Consider the following 17034-nt stretch of genomic DNA (forward strand, 5'->3'; position numbering starts at 1 on the left):
ACACTTCTGATTACCAATATCCAGCGCTTCTGTCAGGTGATGTGTCATGATTTAGGGATGTGAAAATGTGGTCCATTCATGTCATGCGCAGAAAGGGCCCTTCCAGTGTCTATGTCAGCAGCCGCTCTGGGTCCTGGGATGGCACTTTGACTGGAGGAGAAGCCTAAACCGTGCCGTCTTGCAGGGAAGTGTGAGGACGCCCCCATCTGATACCCTTGTCCCTCTCACCCCTAGTCTTCAGGAGCGGGAGAAGCGTTGGGTCAGGCCTCAGCCTGGCACCCGGCGCCATCCCTGGAGCAAAGGCAAAGTCCAGAGACAGCCTTCCACCCGATGGCCAGGGCAGGCATGTGAGAGATAAGGGTCACACTTTGGACTCAGCCAGAGAATCGGCGTTGAGGGCCCCCAGGGTCCCGTGGCCGCTGTGCCCTCCTCTGCTGGCAGTCGCACTCTGCTAGGCAGGGAGGAGGGGAGAGCTGGCCACCCGCTGCCCCTGCAAACAAGGCGGACATCACAGATCCCTGGCTCATGACCCTCACCACTCCTCCCGCGACGCCCAGCCTCCCATGTGTGCCTCATTACTCGGGCGCCTGGAAGGGGTCCGGCCCGAGGGGAGGACGCGAGCGCGGCGCGCGGTTGGGGCCTTGCGCACAGGCCAGGTGGCTGGCGAGTTCGGGGGCGAAGGCGGGAGCGGAAGGGGGCGCTGCGCAGCGAGCTCTCCCGGTCGGGCGGCGGGGGGGTGGCGGCTGCGTCCCGGGCACCGGGCCCGGGTCCCCCAGGGCCCCAGCGGCGCCGGCGCGGAGCTGCCGGGTCCCGGGCCCGCGGCGAGGGGGCGGGGCCGCCGGCTGGCCCCGCCCCCTCCCGCCACCTGCCCTCCCGGCCCGGCCCTTCGCTGCCCGGGTCCCGCGGGCCGCTCGGTCCCAGACCCAGGCCGCGCAGCGGGGCGGGCATCGCCTGGGGAGCCCCGCGGGCGGGGGTCGGCAGCGCGGGCGGCGGGCGCCGGGACACCTGCGGGCCCAGGTGAGCGGCTGCGGGGGGCCGGGCTGGCGGGGCGGGGCTGGCGGGGCGGGGCGGGGGCGAGAGCGAAGGGAAGCCGGGGTGGGCGCTCCGCAAGCCCCAGGGGGAGGGAGACGGAGAGGGAGGCAGCCAGCCCTCGGAGGGAGAATTACTGGGAGGGGGTCAGGGAGACCATGAACGTTTTCCTCTTTGGTTCCTAAATCAGAGAAACGTAAGGAAAGGGCTGAGCAGGGTCCTCAGGCCCCTCCAAAGGGAGACAAGCACCTGCTTAGGAAGCCTCTGCTCTCCAAGCGCTGCCCACTCAAAGGGTGGGTCCTCTACCCAGGTTTAGGGCGAAGGGATGGAGCCCCCCCACCTGGCTCCCAGCTCCGTGGAGTGTTCCCAAAGCCTGGGGAAGACCAAACATAGCCTGCTGTCACTTGGCTCGTCGCTAAGCCCCGCGGCCTCATAGCTGTCCTCCCTCACCTCCCTGTCTGTGGCCAGGAGGGTCCAGGTAAGGGGTGGGCAAACTTTCAGTAAAGGGCCAGATAGTGGATATTTTAGACTTGAAGTCTACAGGAACAATCTCTGTCACCACTAGGAAGAGAAGAGTGGTAGACAGTTGGAAAGGAGTAAATGTGACTGTGTTCCAGGAAAACTCTATTTATCGTCCCCAAAATTTGAATTTTATATACTTTCCATGCGTTATGGAATATTCTTCTTTTGATGTTTTCCAATTATTTAAACACATAAAAAGCATTCTTAGCTTCGCAGCTGTACAAAAATAGTGGGCAGCTGGTGCTGTCTCCAGATGCCCCCCACCCCATGGCCTCCCTGCAGCTTTACCCTAGGCTTCAGGGAGGGTGTGGCTAGGTACCAAGGGAATACCCCTGTGGGAAGAGGGGACATCCAGGAAGCCGGGAGACCTGCCTGTGACCTTTGCTCCCAGCTACTCTTAGGATTGCAGCATCCTTTGAGGCTCATGAGGGAGCTTGTACCCCAAATGTGCATACATGGGAGGAAGGAGGCATAGCTCCCAGGGGCTTTCTACCCAGTGTGCGGGGTCATACCCTACCCCCATTAAGTCACAGATAGGCAGCTCTGCTCCCAGATAAGTGACAAGGCCTTGGCTCTTCCTCCCCATCCTCCACCCCATCATCCTTCCCTCCTCCCTCCCCCTGATCAAGGCTGGCCTTTCCATTCCTTTATTTTCTCTTTGCAGCCTCAGGGGATCCTTTTCTCCTGGACATTGAAGCTATGACCCTTCAGAGGTGACCTGGGAGAGAAGAGATGCAGACCTTTGCTCCTCCAGATGAGAGTCCCTTTCGAGGACTTGTGGCCTCCCGCATTGAGACCTATGGGGGCCGGCATCAGGCCTCCAACCAGAGTTTTCCTGGCAGTCCCTATTTCCGAGGAGGTCCTGGGCTGGTGAGTCCAGATTGCCCCAAAAGTGACCTGGTTGGGGCAGGAGGGAGGATACAGGGTCTCTGGAAGCCCTGCTCTGTTCCTATCCCTCACCCCTGCCTTTTTTCCTGGGTTTCAAGGGAGAGGAGGGCAGTGTTGGGCCAGGCTCCCAGGACTCCACACCCATCCCTGGCAGATGGAGCAGGTGAGGCAGAGAGCCAGGAGAAGCCAGGCCCTCCCTCAGAGGAGGTGCTGTTAGACAGGTCTGAGGCCTGCAGCTAGGCAGAATGGGGGGGAGGGGGCTGAGGGGGGAGCGAACCACCCTGCTGGGGTGGGCACCTCCCAGATTCCCGCCTCTACATGGGAGGAGCCTGTGAGCTCCCAGAGACCTGCTCCCTCTGAGTCAACACTGAAGGAAGAGCAAAGGTTAGGGTGTCCCTACTCTGCAAGTGGGGAGGAGTGGAGGGGCCTGCCTTGGCTTCTCTGTGGCTCCACCCTCCTGGCTCACCTCAAATACTGACCAAGGAAAGGAGTGTGGAGGCCACATACTCTTTCCCTCTGCCTCCAAGCTTCCTCTCCACCTTGGGGACTGTTCTGCTTCCAGCTGGGGGTATCCCCTGCCTTCCTAGAAGAGGATTTGGCCCTGGGAGATGGGCAGGACAGTTGGGGACTCTCCCAGGATGAGGGCAGGAAGGGAGACTAGGAAGTATGTGGTGTTAGGCCACAGGCAGATCAAGGAATGTGACCAGGCCTGCCCAGGAGACTTGTGGCCGTGGTCTGTCTCTCATGCAGAAGCGCAGCCACTCCCAACTGGAAAGGCAGGGCTCCATGCCCCCTGGGGAGGAGGCCACACATGTGTGTGCCCTTATCCCCACATGAGAGGGAAGCCGCTCCCAGTGGGGGGAAGCTGTGAGGGACTCAGAACACAGTGTGCACTGTGTGTTGTGTGTGCAAGCCTGCAGTACAAGGAGCACATGTGTGAGGGGGCAGATGCTGGGGGATTATCCACACCAGGGCTCAGGTGTATAAGTGCCCATGCCCCTGGTCTAGAGGCCCCCACTTCTAGCCCTGGGCGCACTGGGGGAGCCAAGATGGTGTTCCCCTGCCCAGCTCAGCATGGCCTCCTTGGCAGCAGCTGCTGTGACTCAGGGCAGGAGTGGCTCATCCCAAACTGGTTTGAGGTGAGAAGTGAGCCAGCCCCACTTGCAGCGGTAGGGGACACCATCTGGAGTCGAGCCTGGCCCTCACTACCTCTCTGAGACTTCTGGAGGAAGGGAGGTGCCCCAAGAGCTTACCCCACTCTCCGTCCTCCAGGATCCCAGTGGTCGACGCCTCCAGGGCTACGTCCCCTTTGCCAAGGGTTCTGGCCACGTCCGAAGTGTGTCTCCCCTGAAGTTGCGAGAACCAGAGCCCGAGAAGAAGCATGGAGGCCATTTTGGGGCTGGCCCACCACACTCCCCCAAAGTCAAGGTAAGGTGTCCCTCTTCTCCCATCCTCATGTTCACAGCCTGAGCTGTAGTGTCCTCCACAGATGATCAGGGTGGAGAGAATGGCCAGCCCTTCCAAGAAGATGGATTTGGTTCTCTGTAGAGATCCTCTCAGGGATGCATCTCCAAGCCATGCTGCCTCATAAAAGTGTCCATTTTATAGGCAAATGTCAAAATGTTGCCTGAGACCACTGGTTCCCTAGCCCTCTCTAGGGTCTAGGAGAAGATCCCTCTGAAGGGGTCTATCTCAGAAGAGCCCTGGAAAGTATCTCTCTGGTCAGGGAGCCTAGGTCAGACTCCTCTGTCAGACCAAGGTGCCTCTCTATTCATGTTCCAGCAACACCCTTTCCCCTATACCCGAGGCTTCCATGTCCCCACTCACAGTGCTACTTGCCACCTCCCATTCCCAGACACACATGTGCGTGGACAGCCATCCCCAGGCCAGGGGTCTGAATGCCCAGGAAACGGCCAGGACTGATCCCCTTTTCGGCTCCCCCAGGAAGTCACCAAAGCCCACCAGCTGGAGATGAGGCTGCATACATTCAGCATGTTTGGGATGCCCCGCCTGCCCCCTGAGGACCGGCGATACTGGGAGATAGGAGAGGGCAGCGACAATGGCCTGGTCATTGAGAAGTCCTGGAAGGAGCTGGTTCCTGGGCACAAGGTGGGCCTGGAACACAGTGTCTGTCCCTGTGGTGTTGTAGATGCACGCATACACCTCACCTCAGGCCCGGAAGAAGGAAAGGCCTGAAGAAATGGGTTGGAGACATCTTGCTCTAGGTTCAGCTCCTGGTTCTGCTGCTTACTAGTGACACCTAGATGGAGACAGGAAACCTCTCTCTGGGCCTCAGTTGCTTCATCTGTAAAATGGGGATAACACCACCTACACACTTGAGGATTAAAAGGTCATCTATGAAGTAGATTCTAGTAGCATTTGACAGGTGGTAGCTGCCATTCTTTTTATCACACCCCTACTGAACCAGCACTATCCCCACCCCAGGAGATGAGCCGGGAGCTTTGCCACCAACAGGAAGCCCTTTGGGAACTGCTGACCACCGAGCTGACCTACGTACGGAAGCTCAAGATCATGACCGATGTGAGTTTCCCTCAGCTCCAGACCAGGCCCCTGCTTCAGCCATCCACCCACCTCCTTTGCTTTGTCCCCCACTCCCCCAAGGCAGGAAGGGAGGGCCACGGAGGAGTGTGGGGAGAAGGGGGGAGAAAGGCAACCAAGAGATCCCCCCATTTGAGACCTGCTGGGGATCTTTGGGAAGCTAGTTAGCAGTGGTCAAGCCAGAGGTGGGGACACATAGAAGGGCTAGGTTAGGGTCCCAAGAGGAGGAGGTCAAGCACTGAAACCCTTATCTTTCCCTGCCTCCAGCTCCTTGTCTCCGGCCTGCTGAACTTGCAGCGAGTGGAACTGCTAACCGAGGTAAGTGGGTGCTAAGGAGAACCCAGCACATCCCAAGCTCGGAGGCCATGGAGGGGAGTGGGATCCCAGAGAGCCCCACAGGCTGCTCTGTCCAAATTCCCATGGCCCCGTTTTCTAGGACACCCAGTGCCCTCCTACTCCCCTTTCTGCTCTAGACCGCAAGCAGGCTGGCCTCTGCTATTTTCCAGGACTCAGCAAGAGCTCAGCTGAAGTGCCAGAGGAGTAGAAGGGAAAGCCCCAGCCCCTTAGATCTCTCAGCTCCCCTGCAGGCTTCATCCCTGACCCCACCCTCGGCCAGCCAAGCTTATGGGTCCTCACCTGTCCATAGCCAGGGCTGCCTGACAGTGACCTCCCAAGGCTTGTGGCTAAGTTCTGCTCCCTCCTCCAGGTGTCAGCTGAGACCTTGTTTGGAAATATCCCCAGCCTGATTCGAGTCCACAAGAGCTTTTGGGAGGAGGTGCTGGGGCCCACCCTAGAGGAAACTCGAACCTCAGGCCGGCCTCTGGACCCTGTCAGCCTGCAAAATGGCTTCTTGACGGTGAGACATGACAAAGGGCCATATCTGGCTGGGGCAGGCCTGGGAGATCCCAGAGAAGTCCTGTCTGCAGGGCATGCCTATTCCATTTGACTTGAGGGAGTCTGAGGGCATAGCCTCCATCCCAGAATATCGTCTCACCTCCTGCCCTTCTCTCCATAGATATGACCTCTGTCCCAAAGGTTCTTTGGTCTTTTAGTAACTCTTTTGAAATGAAATGCAGCTATCTCAGGGAAGGGTTATACCTAATCTCTTAACTACAAAATCTTACTTCTTAGCCAGAGGTCCATTGCCAAACAGCTGGGAGAAGACTGGAGCCTAAGCAAGGCATCCCCTGGGTGACTGGGGGAGGGGGACACAAAAGGTTATAGGGCACCCAGAGCATGGAGAAATGTGGTAAGAGGCCTAGAATCAGACTTTCTTCTTCAATTTTACCCAACTGGAAAACTATGGGCCTTGCAGAGCTGGAATGGGGTACAGAGGTGGAAGGGATAGTCTCCTGGAGCCACAGACAGTCCTTTTCCACAGGATCAGGGCTTCTGGGCAAACCTCAGGTCACTACCCACCACCTGTGTGAAATGGGACCTGCAGTGTCCAGCTCTGAAAACATTCCAGCTGAATTATTGATGATGAGAGAGTATGTCCAGAGCGGCAGGGCACAGCAGGGGCTATGCATGGGGGCTCAGAGGGTGGCAGGGCCTGCCACCCTGGGACCTCAGTTTCTCCCTGGAATCCAGAGAGAGGAACTGGCAGTCACAGGGGATAGAGTCATGGGGGGTAGGGATTGGTGCGAGCTGAACTAAGTGTCAGTGAGAGGCTCTCTCCGCCCTGCTCCGTCTGTTCTGTAACTGGAGGCCGGATTTCATGATCTTCTTCCCCTGCCTGCCATATCTGTCCCTCAGTTCAGCCAGCGGTTCCAGCCCTATGTCCAATACTGCCTACAAGTGAAGCGGACCATGGCATACGCCCGGGAGCAGCAAGACAATAATCCTCTCTTCCATGCCTTTGTGCAGGTGGGAAAGAGGGAGCCTGGGAAAGGGGCTGGGGTGGATCCTAGACAACCAGGTCATCCCTGATCTCCAGCTGGGTCCAAGACTGAGTCCATCACTAGAATGGGAGAGCAGGGGGACTTGCAGACCCCTTACCCCCTGCCCTCCTCTGCTGGCAGTGGTGTGAGAAGCACAAGCGCTCCGGAAGGCAGATGCTGGGTGACCTGCTCATCAAGCCCCACCAGCGCATCACCAAGTACCCCCTGCTGCTCCAGGCTGTGCTTAAGAGGAGTCCTGAGGCACATGCCCGAGAGGCCCTGAACACCATGGTAGGTGGCCTGGCAGGGCCATGCCCTTGGGAGCTGGGGACTGATGTGTGGGAACTGATTTCCAGGAACTCTTAAAGGTCTCTTTCTTCATATGCATGTGGCACTGGCTAGCCGCCTGTGTTGTCATTGATTGGGTTACATGTACAGGGTAAGGAGCTGAGCTCTTCCTCCTTTCATACCCCGCCTGTCACATAGATTGCTGCTGTGGAGTCATTCCTGCGACACATCAATCAACAGGTTCGCCAGGGCGAAGAGCAGGAGAGCCTGGTGGCTGCAGCCCAGCGCATCGGACCCTATGAAGTGCTAGAGCCATCTAGTGAGGAGGTGGAGAAGGTGAGGGAGGGCAGAGGGAAGGAGGCTCAGAAAAAGCAAGACCCGCAGGGAAACAGATGAGCAGAGGCCTGGAGGGTTCGGGACAGAGGTGCCACAGAAGGGCCTTGCACAGCATTCTTTCCCCATGAGGAGAGCCTAAGAGGTGGAGTTCCAAAGAGCGAGAAGGAAGTACTGGATGTTTCCTCTCCCTCCAAGAGGGCTAGGATGAGAGGAAGAGTTTCTGGTGACAGAACATAGAACCACTGTGGCTGGGAGAGGGAGGCAACCCTACCCAGCCCCACGATCCACCCTACCCCATGTCCCTCAGAACCTGCGTCCATTCTGCACCCTGGACCTGATGTCCCCCATGCTAGGAGTTGCTTCTGAGCACATCAGGCAGCTGCTGCTGGAGGGACCCGTGCGAGTGAAGGAGGGGCGAGAAGGGAAGGTAAGGGGTGTGAGGAAGATTGGAGAAGATGAGAAGTAGATTGAAGAGAAGGGAGGGATGCTGGGAGACAGAAGAAGAGTTAGAAATGCTGGGAGTGGGCAAAGAGGTGTGTTTGTATGTCTGTGTGTGTGTTTCTGTGTCTATGTGTGTTGGGAAGACAACATGGCATGGCTGAGCTCTGGTTGTTTGTATGTCCCTGAATCAGCCATGTTCCCTGGCTACAAAGTGAGAGGTGGGACCAAAGTGCCACCCCTTCCAGCTATTAGCATTCCATGGTTCTGAACTTGTCCCTTGTGCACGTGCAGACCCATGCATGCACACCACACAGGAGCCTGATCTGTGTCCCGCCCTTCCCCTGCTCCAGCTGACCCTTTCTCTCTCCTGCACATGCTTCCCAGCTGGACGTGTACCTCTTCCTCTTCTCTGACGTGCTCCTGGTGACCAAACCCCAGCGCAAGGCAGACAGAGCCAAGGTTATTCGCCCCCCACTCATGCTGGAGAAGCTTGTGTGCCAACCACTACGAGACCCTAGTATGTCTCTCCTATGGGGACCCTTCCTTCTCCTTTCCCCTTGGCAAGGGGAAGGAGCAGTCAGGATGGGCATCAAATAAGGTCTAGCCCTTGAGCAGACCTTCTCCTCCACCCAGATAGCTTCCTGGTGATCCATCTCACTGACTTCCAGTGTGTCTCCAGTGCCTTCATTGTGCACTGCCCCAGTGCTACAGACTGTGCCCAATGGCTAAAGAAGACCCAGCAGGCCCAGGTATGTGAAGGCCAGAGGTGGGAAGGGGTGGAGGGGTCCTCAGAGGTCAGAAATGGGAGCACTAGAGGGAAAGAGGAAGAGAAAGAGGCTGGGGTGGATGCAGGTTCAGTCTGGCCCAGCCTCTCAGGAGGGAGACACAGACTTAACCATCCGCAAGAGGATGAAGGAAAGCCTTTGGCCAGCTATTGTGCCGGTCACTGGGAGAGCCCAAGATGGCATCCCCTAAAGGTTTTAACGCCCTGAAACAATGATCTTCTGAATGTCATCTTCCATTCAACATCCATGGAGTGCTAGGGAATCAGAAAATAATAAAGCACCATTCCTCCCCCTCAGGGAACATGCACTGCAGCCAAGCTAGACAAATTAGGATACAAATATTAGAAACATGTACACAGAATGGAACGATGACCAAGAAGAGAGTAATTCATTCTGTCTAGTGGGTTGATTGGGAAAGGGACAGTGCTGAGGGAAGTATGCTGAGACACCTTCACAGAGAGCCTATCGTCTGAGCACCGTTTGTGGGAACAATGTAGGAGTTCATTAGGGGAACAAGGATGGGAAAGAAGGGTATTCCAAATGGAGAATGCAAGAAACATGAAACATCGTGTGTATTGAGAGAACTGTTGGCCTAGTAGTTCATATTACCAGGATATAAAGTCCAAAGGCAGGCATAGTGGCAGAGAGGCTGGGAGGTAGGTACTCTCAGATCATGCCTGCTACTGGATGCTTTGCTAAGGAACTTGAACTTTGTCCTATAGATGACAAGGAGCAAGTGAAGGTATTTAATGGGGCAGATTTATATGATAAAGGCTAGAGGAATTCAAAAGATCCAAATGGAGCTGTGCTAGTTACCACAAACTTAATGGCTTAAAGCAACAGAAACTTATTCTCTCACAGTTCTGGAAGCCAGAAGTTGGAAATCAGAGTGTTAGCAAGCCCACATTTCCTCTCCAAGACTCTAGAGGAGAATCCACCTTTGCCTCTTCCAGCTTCTGGTGGCTTCCTTACCTTGTGATTGTGTCACTCCAGTCTCTGCCTCTGTCTTCATGTGGCCTTCCTCTCATATGTCTCTGTGTCCAAATCTCCCACTCAGTCTCTTGTGCAGACACCAGTCATTAGATATAGAGTCCACCCTAAATCCAGGATGATCTCATCTTGAGATCCTTAACTGACGAAGTTTGCACATCTGCAAAGACCCAAATAAGGTCACATTCACAGGTTCTGGAGGTAAGTACCTAGACATATCTTTCTGAGGCTTCTGTTCAACCCATCATGGAGCAGAATGGTCAAAGATTAAAGATTTGGATTGGCCTTTCAAGGACAGGGAAGACTCTGAGCAGAAAAATCAAGGGAGCAATTGGGTTGGATTATTTTGGGGACAATGACCACATCTGTCTAAGTCTGAAGCAAAGGGTTTGTGTGAGCAAATGATGAGAGGGCAGGTTCTACAGGACCCCCAGGAGCTACAGAAGAGTGTGGACAGGACAAGGTTGAATTGAACGGATTGACAAGAAAGAGCCACCATTGATTCTTGAGCAAGGGAATACCATGATGAAATCAGTGTGTTCTTGAATTGAGAGCTGGCAGGGTGATAGGTGGGCTGGGGGAGGGAGAGATTGGTGGCAGGAGATTTACTATACCAGTTTGGGTGTGAAATATTGAGGTTTAGTGCCATATTCTTAGGGACATGTTGCAAAAAGAGGGGAACATGTAGGGGGCGGGTGTAGAGAAAAGAATTAAAGAGGAAGAGACAGGTGAGCCCTTGGGAAGCTGTGGTTAAAAGCCTATATTGAATGCAGGAAAAGCCAGGTTCAGACATCAGGTCTACCTCTTCCTAGCCAGATGACCTTGGGTGAGTTATGTGGCCTCTCTAAGCTTCCATTTCTTCATCTGCAGTGGACACAAATAATAACAGTCCTTGCCTCATAGAGAAGAGTCAAAGAAGTCATTCTGATAAAGCAGGCAGCATACTGCCACTCTAGGTAAATACTCCCTGATACAGGTCACAGGTTAGAGAGAACAAAGGATAATCTCCTTCCCAAAGTTCCCATTTGAAAGATTGCTTTGGCAATGGAACCCCTGAGTAAAGTGAAATTACAAAGAGAGAAACCTTTTGGATTAGTTGTGGCTTCCTGGGAGGGGTGGGTCTAGGGTAATGATGTAGTGGGAGATAGCCAAGTGGAAGTATCTTAGGGGCTTTGGGAAGTATAGAAACAGCCCTGGGGTTCAGGTGGAGACAAAAGATGAATTATGAAAGTTGCTAAGAGAATAGATCTTAAAAGTTCTCAGCCAGGAGAAAAAAAAATTTATAAAATGTAGGGTGACAGATGTTACCTGGACTTACCGAAGTGATTATTTTGTAATATATACAAATATTGGATCATTAATGTGTACATCTGAAACTAATAAAATGTCAATTATACCTCAATTACAAAAAAGAAGGTATTGTGAACAAAGAAAGAAATCTTAATGTAGAGTATTTCTAAAGAATGCTTCATTATTATTTTAACAGTTTATTTTTTTAAAGATTTTATTTATTTATTCATGACAGACATGGAGAGAGAGAGGCAGAGACACAGGCAGAGGGAGAAGCAGGCTCCACGCAGGGAGCCCGATGTGGGACTCGATCCAGGCATTCTGGGATCATGCCCTGAGCTGAAGGCAGATGCTCAGTCACTGATCCACCCAGGTTTCCCTTATTTTAACAATTTAAATCAAATTAGTGGTTCTCGTGGGGCTTGCTTTAATGAATAGATAATAATAATTTGTCATTGGCACATTAGAAGCCCTAATGCTTCTGAAACTTGTGAAAATAGTTTTGATCTTTAAATGATCTAAAGCATTCTTCCTGCAATCTTATCTATAATATCAGATCATAATGTGGAGAGCCTGTTTAAGAAAAGGAAATCCAGAGTTTAGTCTCTGTTTAAATAGTGTAGGAAAGGGACTCTAGTAAGGCCCCCTCTGCTGCCCTGGGGAGCCTTGTGGCTTGTTTAGTTATTCAAGGAAGTGGCAATCCTGCTGGGCTGAAAGACACAAGATCTTGAGGTTCTATCTTTCGTTCCTCTTTCTTTCTTTTTTTTTATGGCAAAATCCTCATATTTATTTTTTACTCTCCAAATTTATAGTTTTTAATACATTTAGAGCTCCCAGGAGACCACTACAAACTTGGGATTTTATTCAAACTAATTTACCTCCAGAAGTCTCACTCCTACTTAACAGGTGAAAAGAGGTCACTTCTGATACATAACCAAGCAGTACACAAGCTCCCTGTCCTCATTTAGCAAAACAAAGAACAAAGAAACTGAAATTAGTGTATCCTGCTATTGTCTCACACCAAATTCTTATAGAAAACTGCTCTCTATTGTCATCAGTCTTTGTAAATTGATAAGGGCAGTAGAATATCTGTTGGTCCCCTTGATAGAGCAACCGCCCAGGAGTGGGACTATTTTTCTCCCCCTCACAGAAATGTAGGTGTAGATTTATTCCCCACAGGTCAAACCTGGGCAGCTTAAACTTTCAGAAAAAAAAAATTAGCTTCTCTAGGAAAAACAGACTAAACCCTGAGAAATTTCCATATTTAGGAACTGGGAAGAGGAAAAAGGAACCAGTGATGGGAATAGAAAAAGCTGTCAGAGACGGAGGTAAAAAAAAATGACCAGAGGGAGGCTGAAGCAGGCAGCTGAGGGAATATCCAGAGCCCAGCTCTTATGTGTTATCTGTGGTTCTTACAGGAGTTATGTCACCTCTCCAACCCCAGTCCCCATCTGGGAATTGCAGTGATAGTGGCACTACCATGCAGAAGAGATGGGATAATTATTGATGCTGCTTGGCGTGAGGCCCAGCACTTAATAGGCGCTCCATAAATGTTTGTTATTGTCATCATTAAAAGAAAGTGGTGGTCAGTGGCACCTAGGCAGGGTTGGGTACTGCCTGGGAAAAGGCCTCACAGCTGCTGTTCAGAGTCTGTAGACACCTTGAGAGATCCATATTAGTCTTCTTAGGAGCTTTGGGAGGAGCAGATGAATCTAGGAGCAACCTCAGAGGCAGAAGTGGGAAGAAGAGGCATTTCCTGTCAAGACTTATGTTCTCCACCAGGGCAAAGGAAGAAGAATCCTTCTGGGGGATTCCTTCTGGGGGAACCCTCCCTTCCTCTTCTTGGCTTTGTGGAGGGGTCACATTTTGGCTCAGGCACCAATTTCCTCTTCCCTTCCCAACTTGTCTCTCTTCTTACCCAAGCTGAGAACATCCTCCCAGGGTTGCTAGAGAGGCTTTGAAGTGTCTGGGAGGACCCAGCCCCATTCCCTGGTTCCTGAGGTCCCCTTCCTCCCTTCTTTTTCCTTCAGTTGGACCAGGGGTAAGTTTAATGGAGATACTTGTATTATCCCACCCCTTCCTTCCAGTTCTTTCCCTCCACACACCATCCCTCTCCTGGACTTCCCAAACACTCAGTTGAACTTGGGTCATGTAGGGCCAAGGGCATGGCATCTGAGCCAGACAAGCAGGCTGCTCCAGCTCCACCCTGGCCCCAAGAACAACTCCACCCACTGTCCTTACTAATTGTTCTATCCCACATTAGAGACAAGGGAGGAGGTCACAGGACCTGGCCCCGCAGTGTGCTGGTTTCCTATACTCAGGCCCCACCATCCCTTGCTCCAGCCAAATCACTAGTCTTCTGAGACTGCTAAGAATTTTTGCACTGCTTTGTCACTCACAACAGTGAGGGACTGGAGACCCAGAGAAAGGAAACGTGCAATATAAACCTGATGTCATTTTCCTGTCCCTGTTTATCCATTTCTCCAACATGTCTCCTATCCCGCCCCAGCTACCTCTTGTGTTTCTGGAGAGGCTTTGGGAAAGTCCAAATGTCTAGTATTTGCTGGTTCGTATACCTCAAGCTGGGGAGATCATCAAAATATATAGCAACAAGTATGGCATGGTCATCATCCAATCAGAGTGGAGCATTTAGGGGTAGGCAGGTGTCCTAGAGGTCCCCTGCTGTGCCACATATTATCCCTGTAGCTGCTGGATCTTGAAGGATTGGGTAGTCCTAGAGAAGGGAGGTAGGAGGCTCAGATAGCAGCCCTTTGCTTACCAGTTATGGAAGTACTCCAATATTTTAACAGTGATACGGCCATACCAGTGAGTACTGATATCAGAGCTGCCCATAGCTGCCACCAGTACCTCGATTTTGCCCAGCCTCTGCCTTCAACCTCTTTGCAGGTTCTGCTGCCTTCCCTACCCCCCTCCCAAGCAAACGTCATCCTTTAGCAACACTTTGCCCTTTAAGGCTGCCCTTCAAAAAACAGTGCAGTTGGTGAACCAGGACTCAAAGAGAAGGCCCAGTGCCAGTTCCACTTCTCTTCCCATGGGACCTTGAGCAAAAGCCTTTGTCTCTCTAAGTCTTGTTTTCTCATGTGTAAAATGGGCTAATATCTATGCTGTCCACCCTGCAGGGTGATGGTGTGTATCAAATGTCCACATGCATGTGGAGGTGCCCTGTAAGCCACTTCTTAGATGTCACTACTTTATTCTGAGGGCACCTGTGTGAAAATGTTGAGGGAAGAAGATAAAAATATGGTGTATCCTCTCTCCATTCCTCTTGCAATGGTCTTGCTTTCATCTCTGAAGGATAGCAGAGGAGAAAGCCTGCCCCCACCCTCCCTGGTGGCAGGAGAAGTAACTTGAGGCCCAGAACCATTCAGAACACTTCCATCACCATCATCAGGGAGGGCTTCCTGAAGGAGGGGACAGACTGGATGGAGGGCTTGCAGAGGGGGCATGAGTAGCAGGAAGAACTGTACAAGCAGGAGAAGGGGCCTTCTGTTCACCCCAGCCACCCCCAGGGCCAGGTCACTGTCTTTTGCTCCATTCCCCCTGTCTTTGGCTTCATTGACCTTGGCAGTTACTTATTCCAAGTCTCCATTTTTCTGTGGTAAAGAAGGAGTAACAAATTCTGTCTGCCTCATAGGCTTCATGGTATATTCATAATCTGTGAAGATCAAATGAAATGATGTATGTAAAGCACTTACCACCTGTCTGGTATACAGCAAGTCTCAAACAAATGAGAGCTGTTAATGAAAGTATGCCCCTTCCCAGGCCACGCTGCAAAAGCTGAAGGCAGAGGAGTATGTCCAACAGAAGAGGGAGCTCCTGGCTCTCTATCGGGACCAGGACCAGGACCAGGACCAGGAGTCCTCAGGCACCAGGCCCTCCTCACCTTCCCCGCCTTCCCCGCCTTCCCCGGAGGGCTCTCAGAGCAGCGCAGAGGGGAGGTAAGATCCATGGGGACCACAAGTCTCTCAATATAGGGGAGCTGAGGGCAGGAAGAGAAGAGGAACCCACAGGCAGAGAAATGTCATCACACCTTTGGGGGGCATTGGGAATAGATTGAGGAACCTAGGTTATGGGTTGGAGTAGAACAGGTTGGCCCCAGGCACACGAAAGGCCTATGGGACAGCCTAGGGGGTTAGCCAGTCTGCCGTTGTCTGAGTGAGGGACACAGACACAAGAGACGTGAGCTCCCTGAGAAGAGCAAGCTCTCCAGGCCAGGAATGGAGAGGGAAAGCCAGGATGGATTTGCAGAATGCTTCACTGCAGGGCCCCAGGAGGTCCAAATCCCTGGAGTCAGAGGTTCGTTCACAGGAACAGAGATATGCAGCAGCACGGTTAAGTAGAAAAAAGATCCATCACTTGGGGATAACCTGAAGGGAGCTCAGGAACCTCTCAGCAAATACCTGAGCACCTGCTTGATACAAGGTCCTAGCCCAAGTGCTGTGGCTAAAACGCCTTAGAGGGGCTTACGGTGTAGCCAGCAAGATGAGAAAATAATCATGCAGTGTGAAGGTGATACCAAAGTTAAGTTTGGAGGAGGGGCCATTTCTGGATGGGATGAGACTTCCTAGACTTGAAATTGATCCCTCAGCACCAGACTCTGACCATTTACTCTTACTATTACTTGTAGGACTCCTGAGTTTTCGACCATCATCCCCCAACTGGTGGTGACAGAAGACACAGATGAAGACTCTCCCTCGGTCCCAGATGATACCTCAGACTCTGGCTACGGCACCCTGATCCCAGGCTCCCCCAAGGGCCCCCACTATGTGAGCCGTCTATGCCCAAAGGCCCTTCGGCGTGACCCTCGCCTCACCTTCTCCACCCTGGACCTCCGAGATGTTCCTTTGCGCCCTCGGCCTGCCAACCCCCAAGCTCCCCAACGCCGAAGCGCCCCTGAACTGCCAAGGCAAGTTATCCGAAGAGGAAGCAGCCTTCCCAGGGGAGATACACCAACCTGGTCCGAGGAAGAAGATCGGACCTCAGTGGGCGGGAACGTGGTAGTGGAAACCTTGCATAGGGCCCAACTCTGGGGACAGCACCCTCCATCCCCAACCCACACTGACTCTGCTGGGGAAAGCCCCTGGGAGTCCTCAGGGGATGAGGAAGAAGTGTCCCACTTTGTGGGACCTGACTGCACCCCCTCCCCCCGCCCTCTCCGGGCTGAGGATATGCTCAGAGAGATCCGGGAAGAACTGGCCAGCCAAAGGATTGAGGGCCTCCAGGAGCCTGGGAACAGCAGGCCTCGGAAGCTGACCCGAGGCCAACTGCAGAGGATGCGTGGACCCTACATCATACAACTGGACACCCCCCTGTCCACATCGTAAGTGCTAAAAGGAAGGTGGCCTGGGAGGGAGCAAAGAGGGCTGGTATGGAGTGGGAAGGGGTGTCAGAGTAGGACGTTGGTGGGGACTGAGTCAGGATAGGAGGGCACTACCAGCACAGGGGTGATGGCAAGGAAGGGCGCTTAGCCTCACTCTTCACCCCACATCTGACTTGACCTAACACCCACCTAACTCCTTTCTTTTCAGAGAGGTGTGAGGAACGCTCAGGACCTTTGGCATTTCTCCCCAGAGGAAATCTCTGCCCCCGAGAGTGCTGGTCACCACCCCACCCCTGGACTCTACCTCAAGGACCACACTCCCCACTAAGAAGCCTGGCTCAGGCACTCCGCCTCTTCTGCTGTGAGAGCTTTGGGGTCTCACAAAGTACAAAATGTACAAAGTGTACAAAAATGTACTCACAAAGTACAAAATGTACAAAGTGTACAAAAATGTACACAAGTGCTGTACATTTTTGTACCACAGACCGGCCAGAGCTCCCCATAAAGTTGTGCATAAAAATGACTGCCTGGTCATTGCTGGACGAGGGTGGGAAGAAAGAGAACCTGGTGGGGAGGGGGGGTCACAGAGCGAGCACAGGCTACTCCTCGGTCAGCTGGCATCATGGTGGTGGGGTGTCTGGCTCAAGCTCAGGGCTTCTCCCATCCCACCCCATCAGGAGCCTCC

The 17034-nt window shown here is 53.1% G+C and overlaps 1 protein-coding gene across 3 annotated transcripts; it reads left to right on the forward strand.

Moving 5' to 3' along the window:
* The first annotated feature begins 394 nt into the window (after nucleotides 1-394).
* PLEKHG6 (pleckstrin homology and RhoGEF domain containing G6) lies at nucleotides 395-16872 on the forward strand. 3 transcript variants are annotated; one of them, XM_041736221.1, is made up of 17 exons: nucleotides 395-656; nucleotides 1340-1507; nucleotides 2216-2421; nucleotides 3712-3867; nucleotides 4384-4548; nucleotides 4885-4980; nucleotides 5266-5316; nucleotides 5705-5854; nucleotides 6754-6864; nucleotides 7020-7169; nucleotides 7365-7502; nucleotides 7810-7929; nucleotides 8328-8460; nucleotides 8577-8692; nucleotides 14792-14967; nucleotides 15657-16349; nucleotides 16558-16872. In XM_041736221.1, the coding sequence occupies exons 3-17, from the start codon at nucleotides 2284-2286 to the stop codon at nucleotides 16565-16567; spliced, it is 2403 nt and encodes an 800-aa protein (XP_041592155.1). In that variant the 5' UTR covers nucleotides 395-656; nucleotides 1340-1507; nucleotides 2216-2283; the 3' UTR covers nucleotides 16568-16872. The 3 variants fall into 3 exon arrangements, with proteins under 3 accessions (XP_041592155.1, XP_041592154.1, XP_041592156.1); XM_041736220.1 differs by lacking the exon at nucleotides 395-656 and adding an exon at nucleotides 882-1017; XM_041736222.1 differs by lacking the exons at nucleotides 395-656; nucleotides 1340-1507 and adding an exon at nucleotides 885-1017.
* The last annotated feature ends 162 nt before the right edge of the window (nucleotides 16873-17034 follow it).

Source organism: Vulpes lagopus, chromosome 21 (assembly GCF_018345385.1).
Source record: "Vulpes lagopus strain Blue_001 chromosome 21, ASM1834538v1, whole genome shotgun sequence".
NCBI classification, from domain to species: Eukaryota; Metazoa; Chordata; class Mammalia; order Carnivora; family Canidae; genus Vulpes; species Vulpes lagopus.

Coding starts and splice junctions, on each gene's coding strand:
- PLEKHG6 (XM_041736221.1), top strand. CDS start 2,284: ATGCAGACCTTTGCTCCTCCAGATGAGAGTCCCTTTCGAGGACTTGTG. Junction 5,317..5,704: donor GAGTGGAACTGCTAACCGAG/GTAAGTGGGTGC, acceptor TCCCTCCTCCAG/GTGTCAGCTGAGACCTTGTT. Junction 7,503..7,809: donor CTAGTGAGGAGGTGGAGAAG/GTGAGGGAGGGC, acceptor CATGTCCCTCAG/AACCTGCGTCCATTCTGCAC.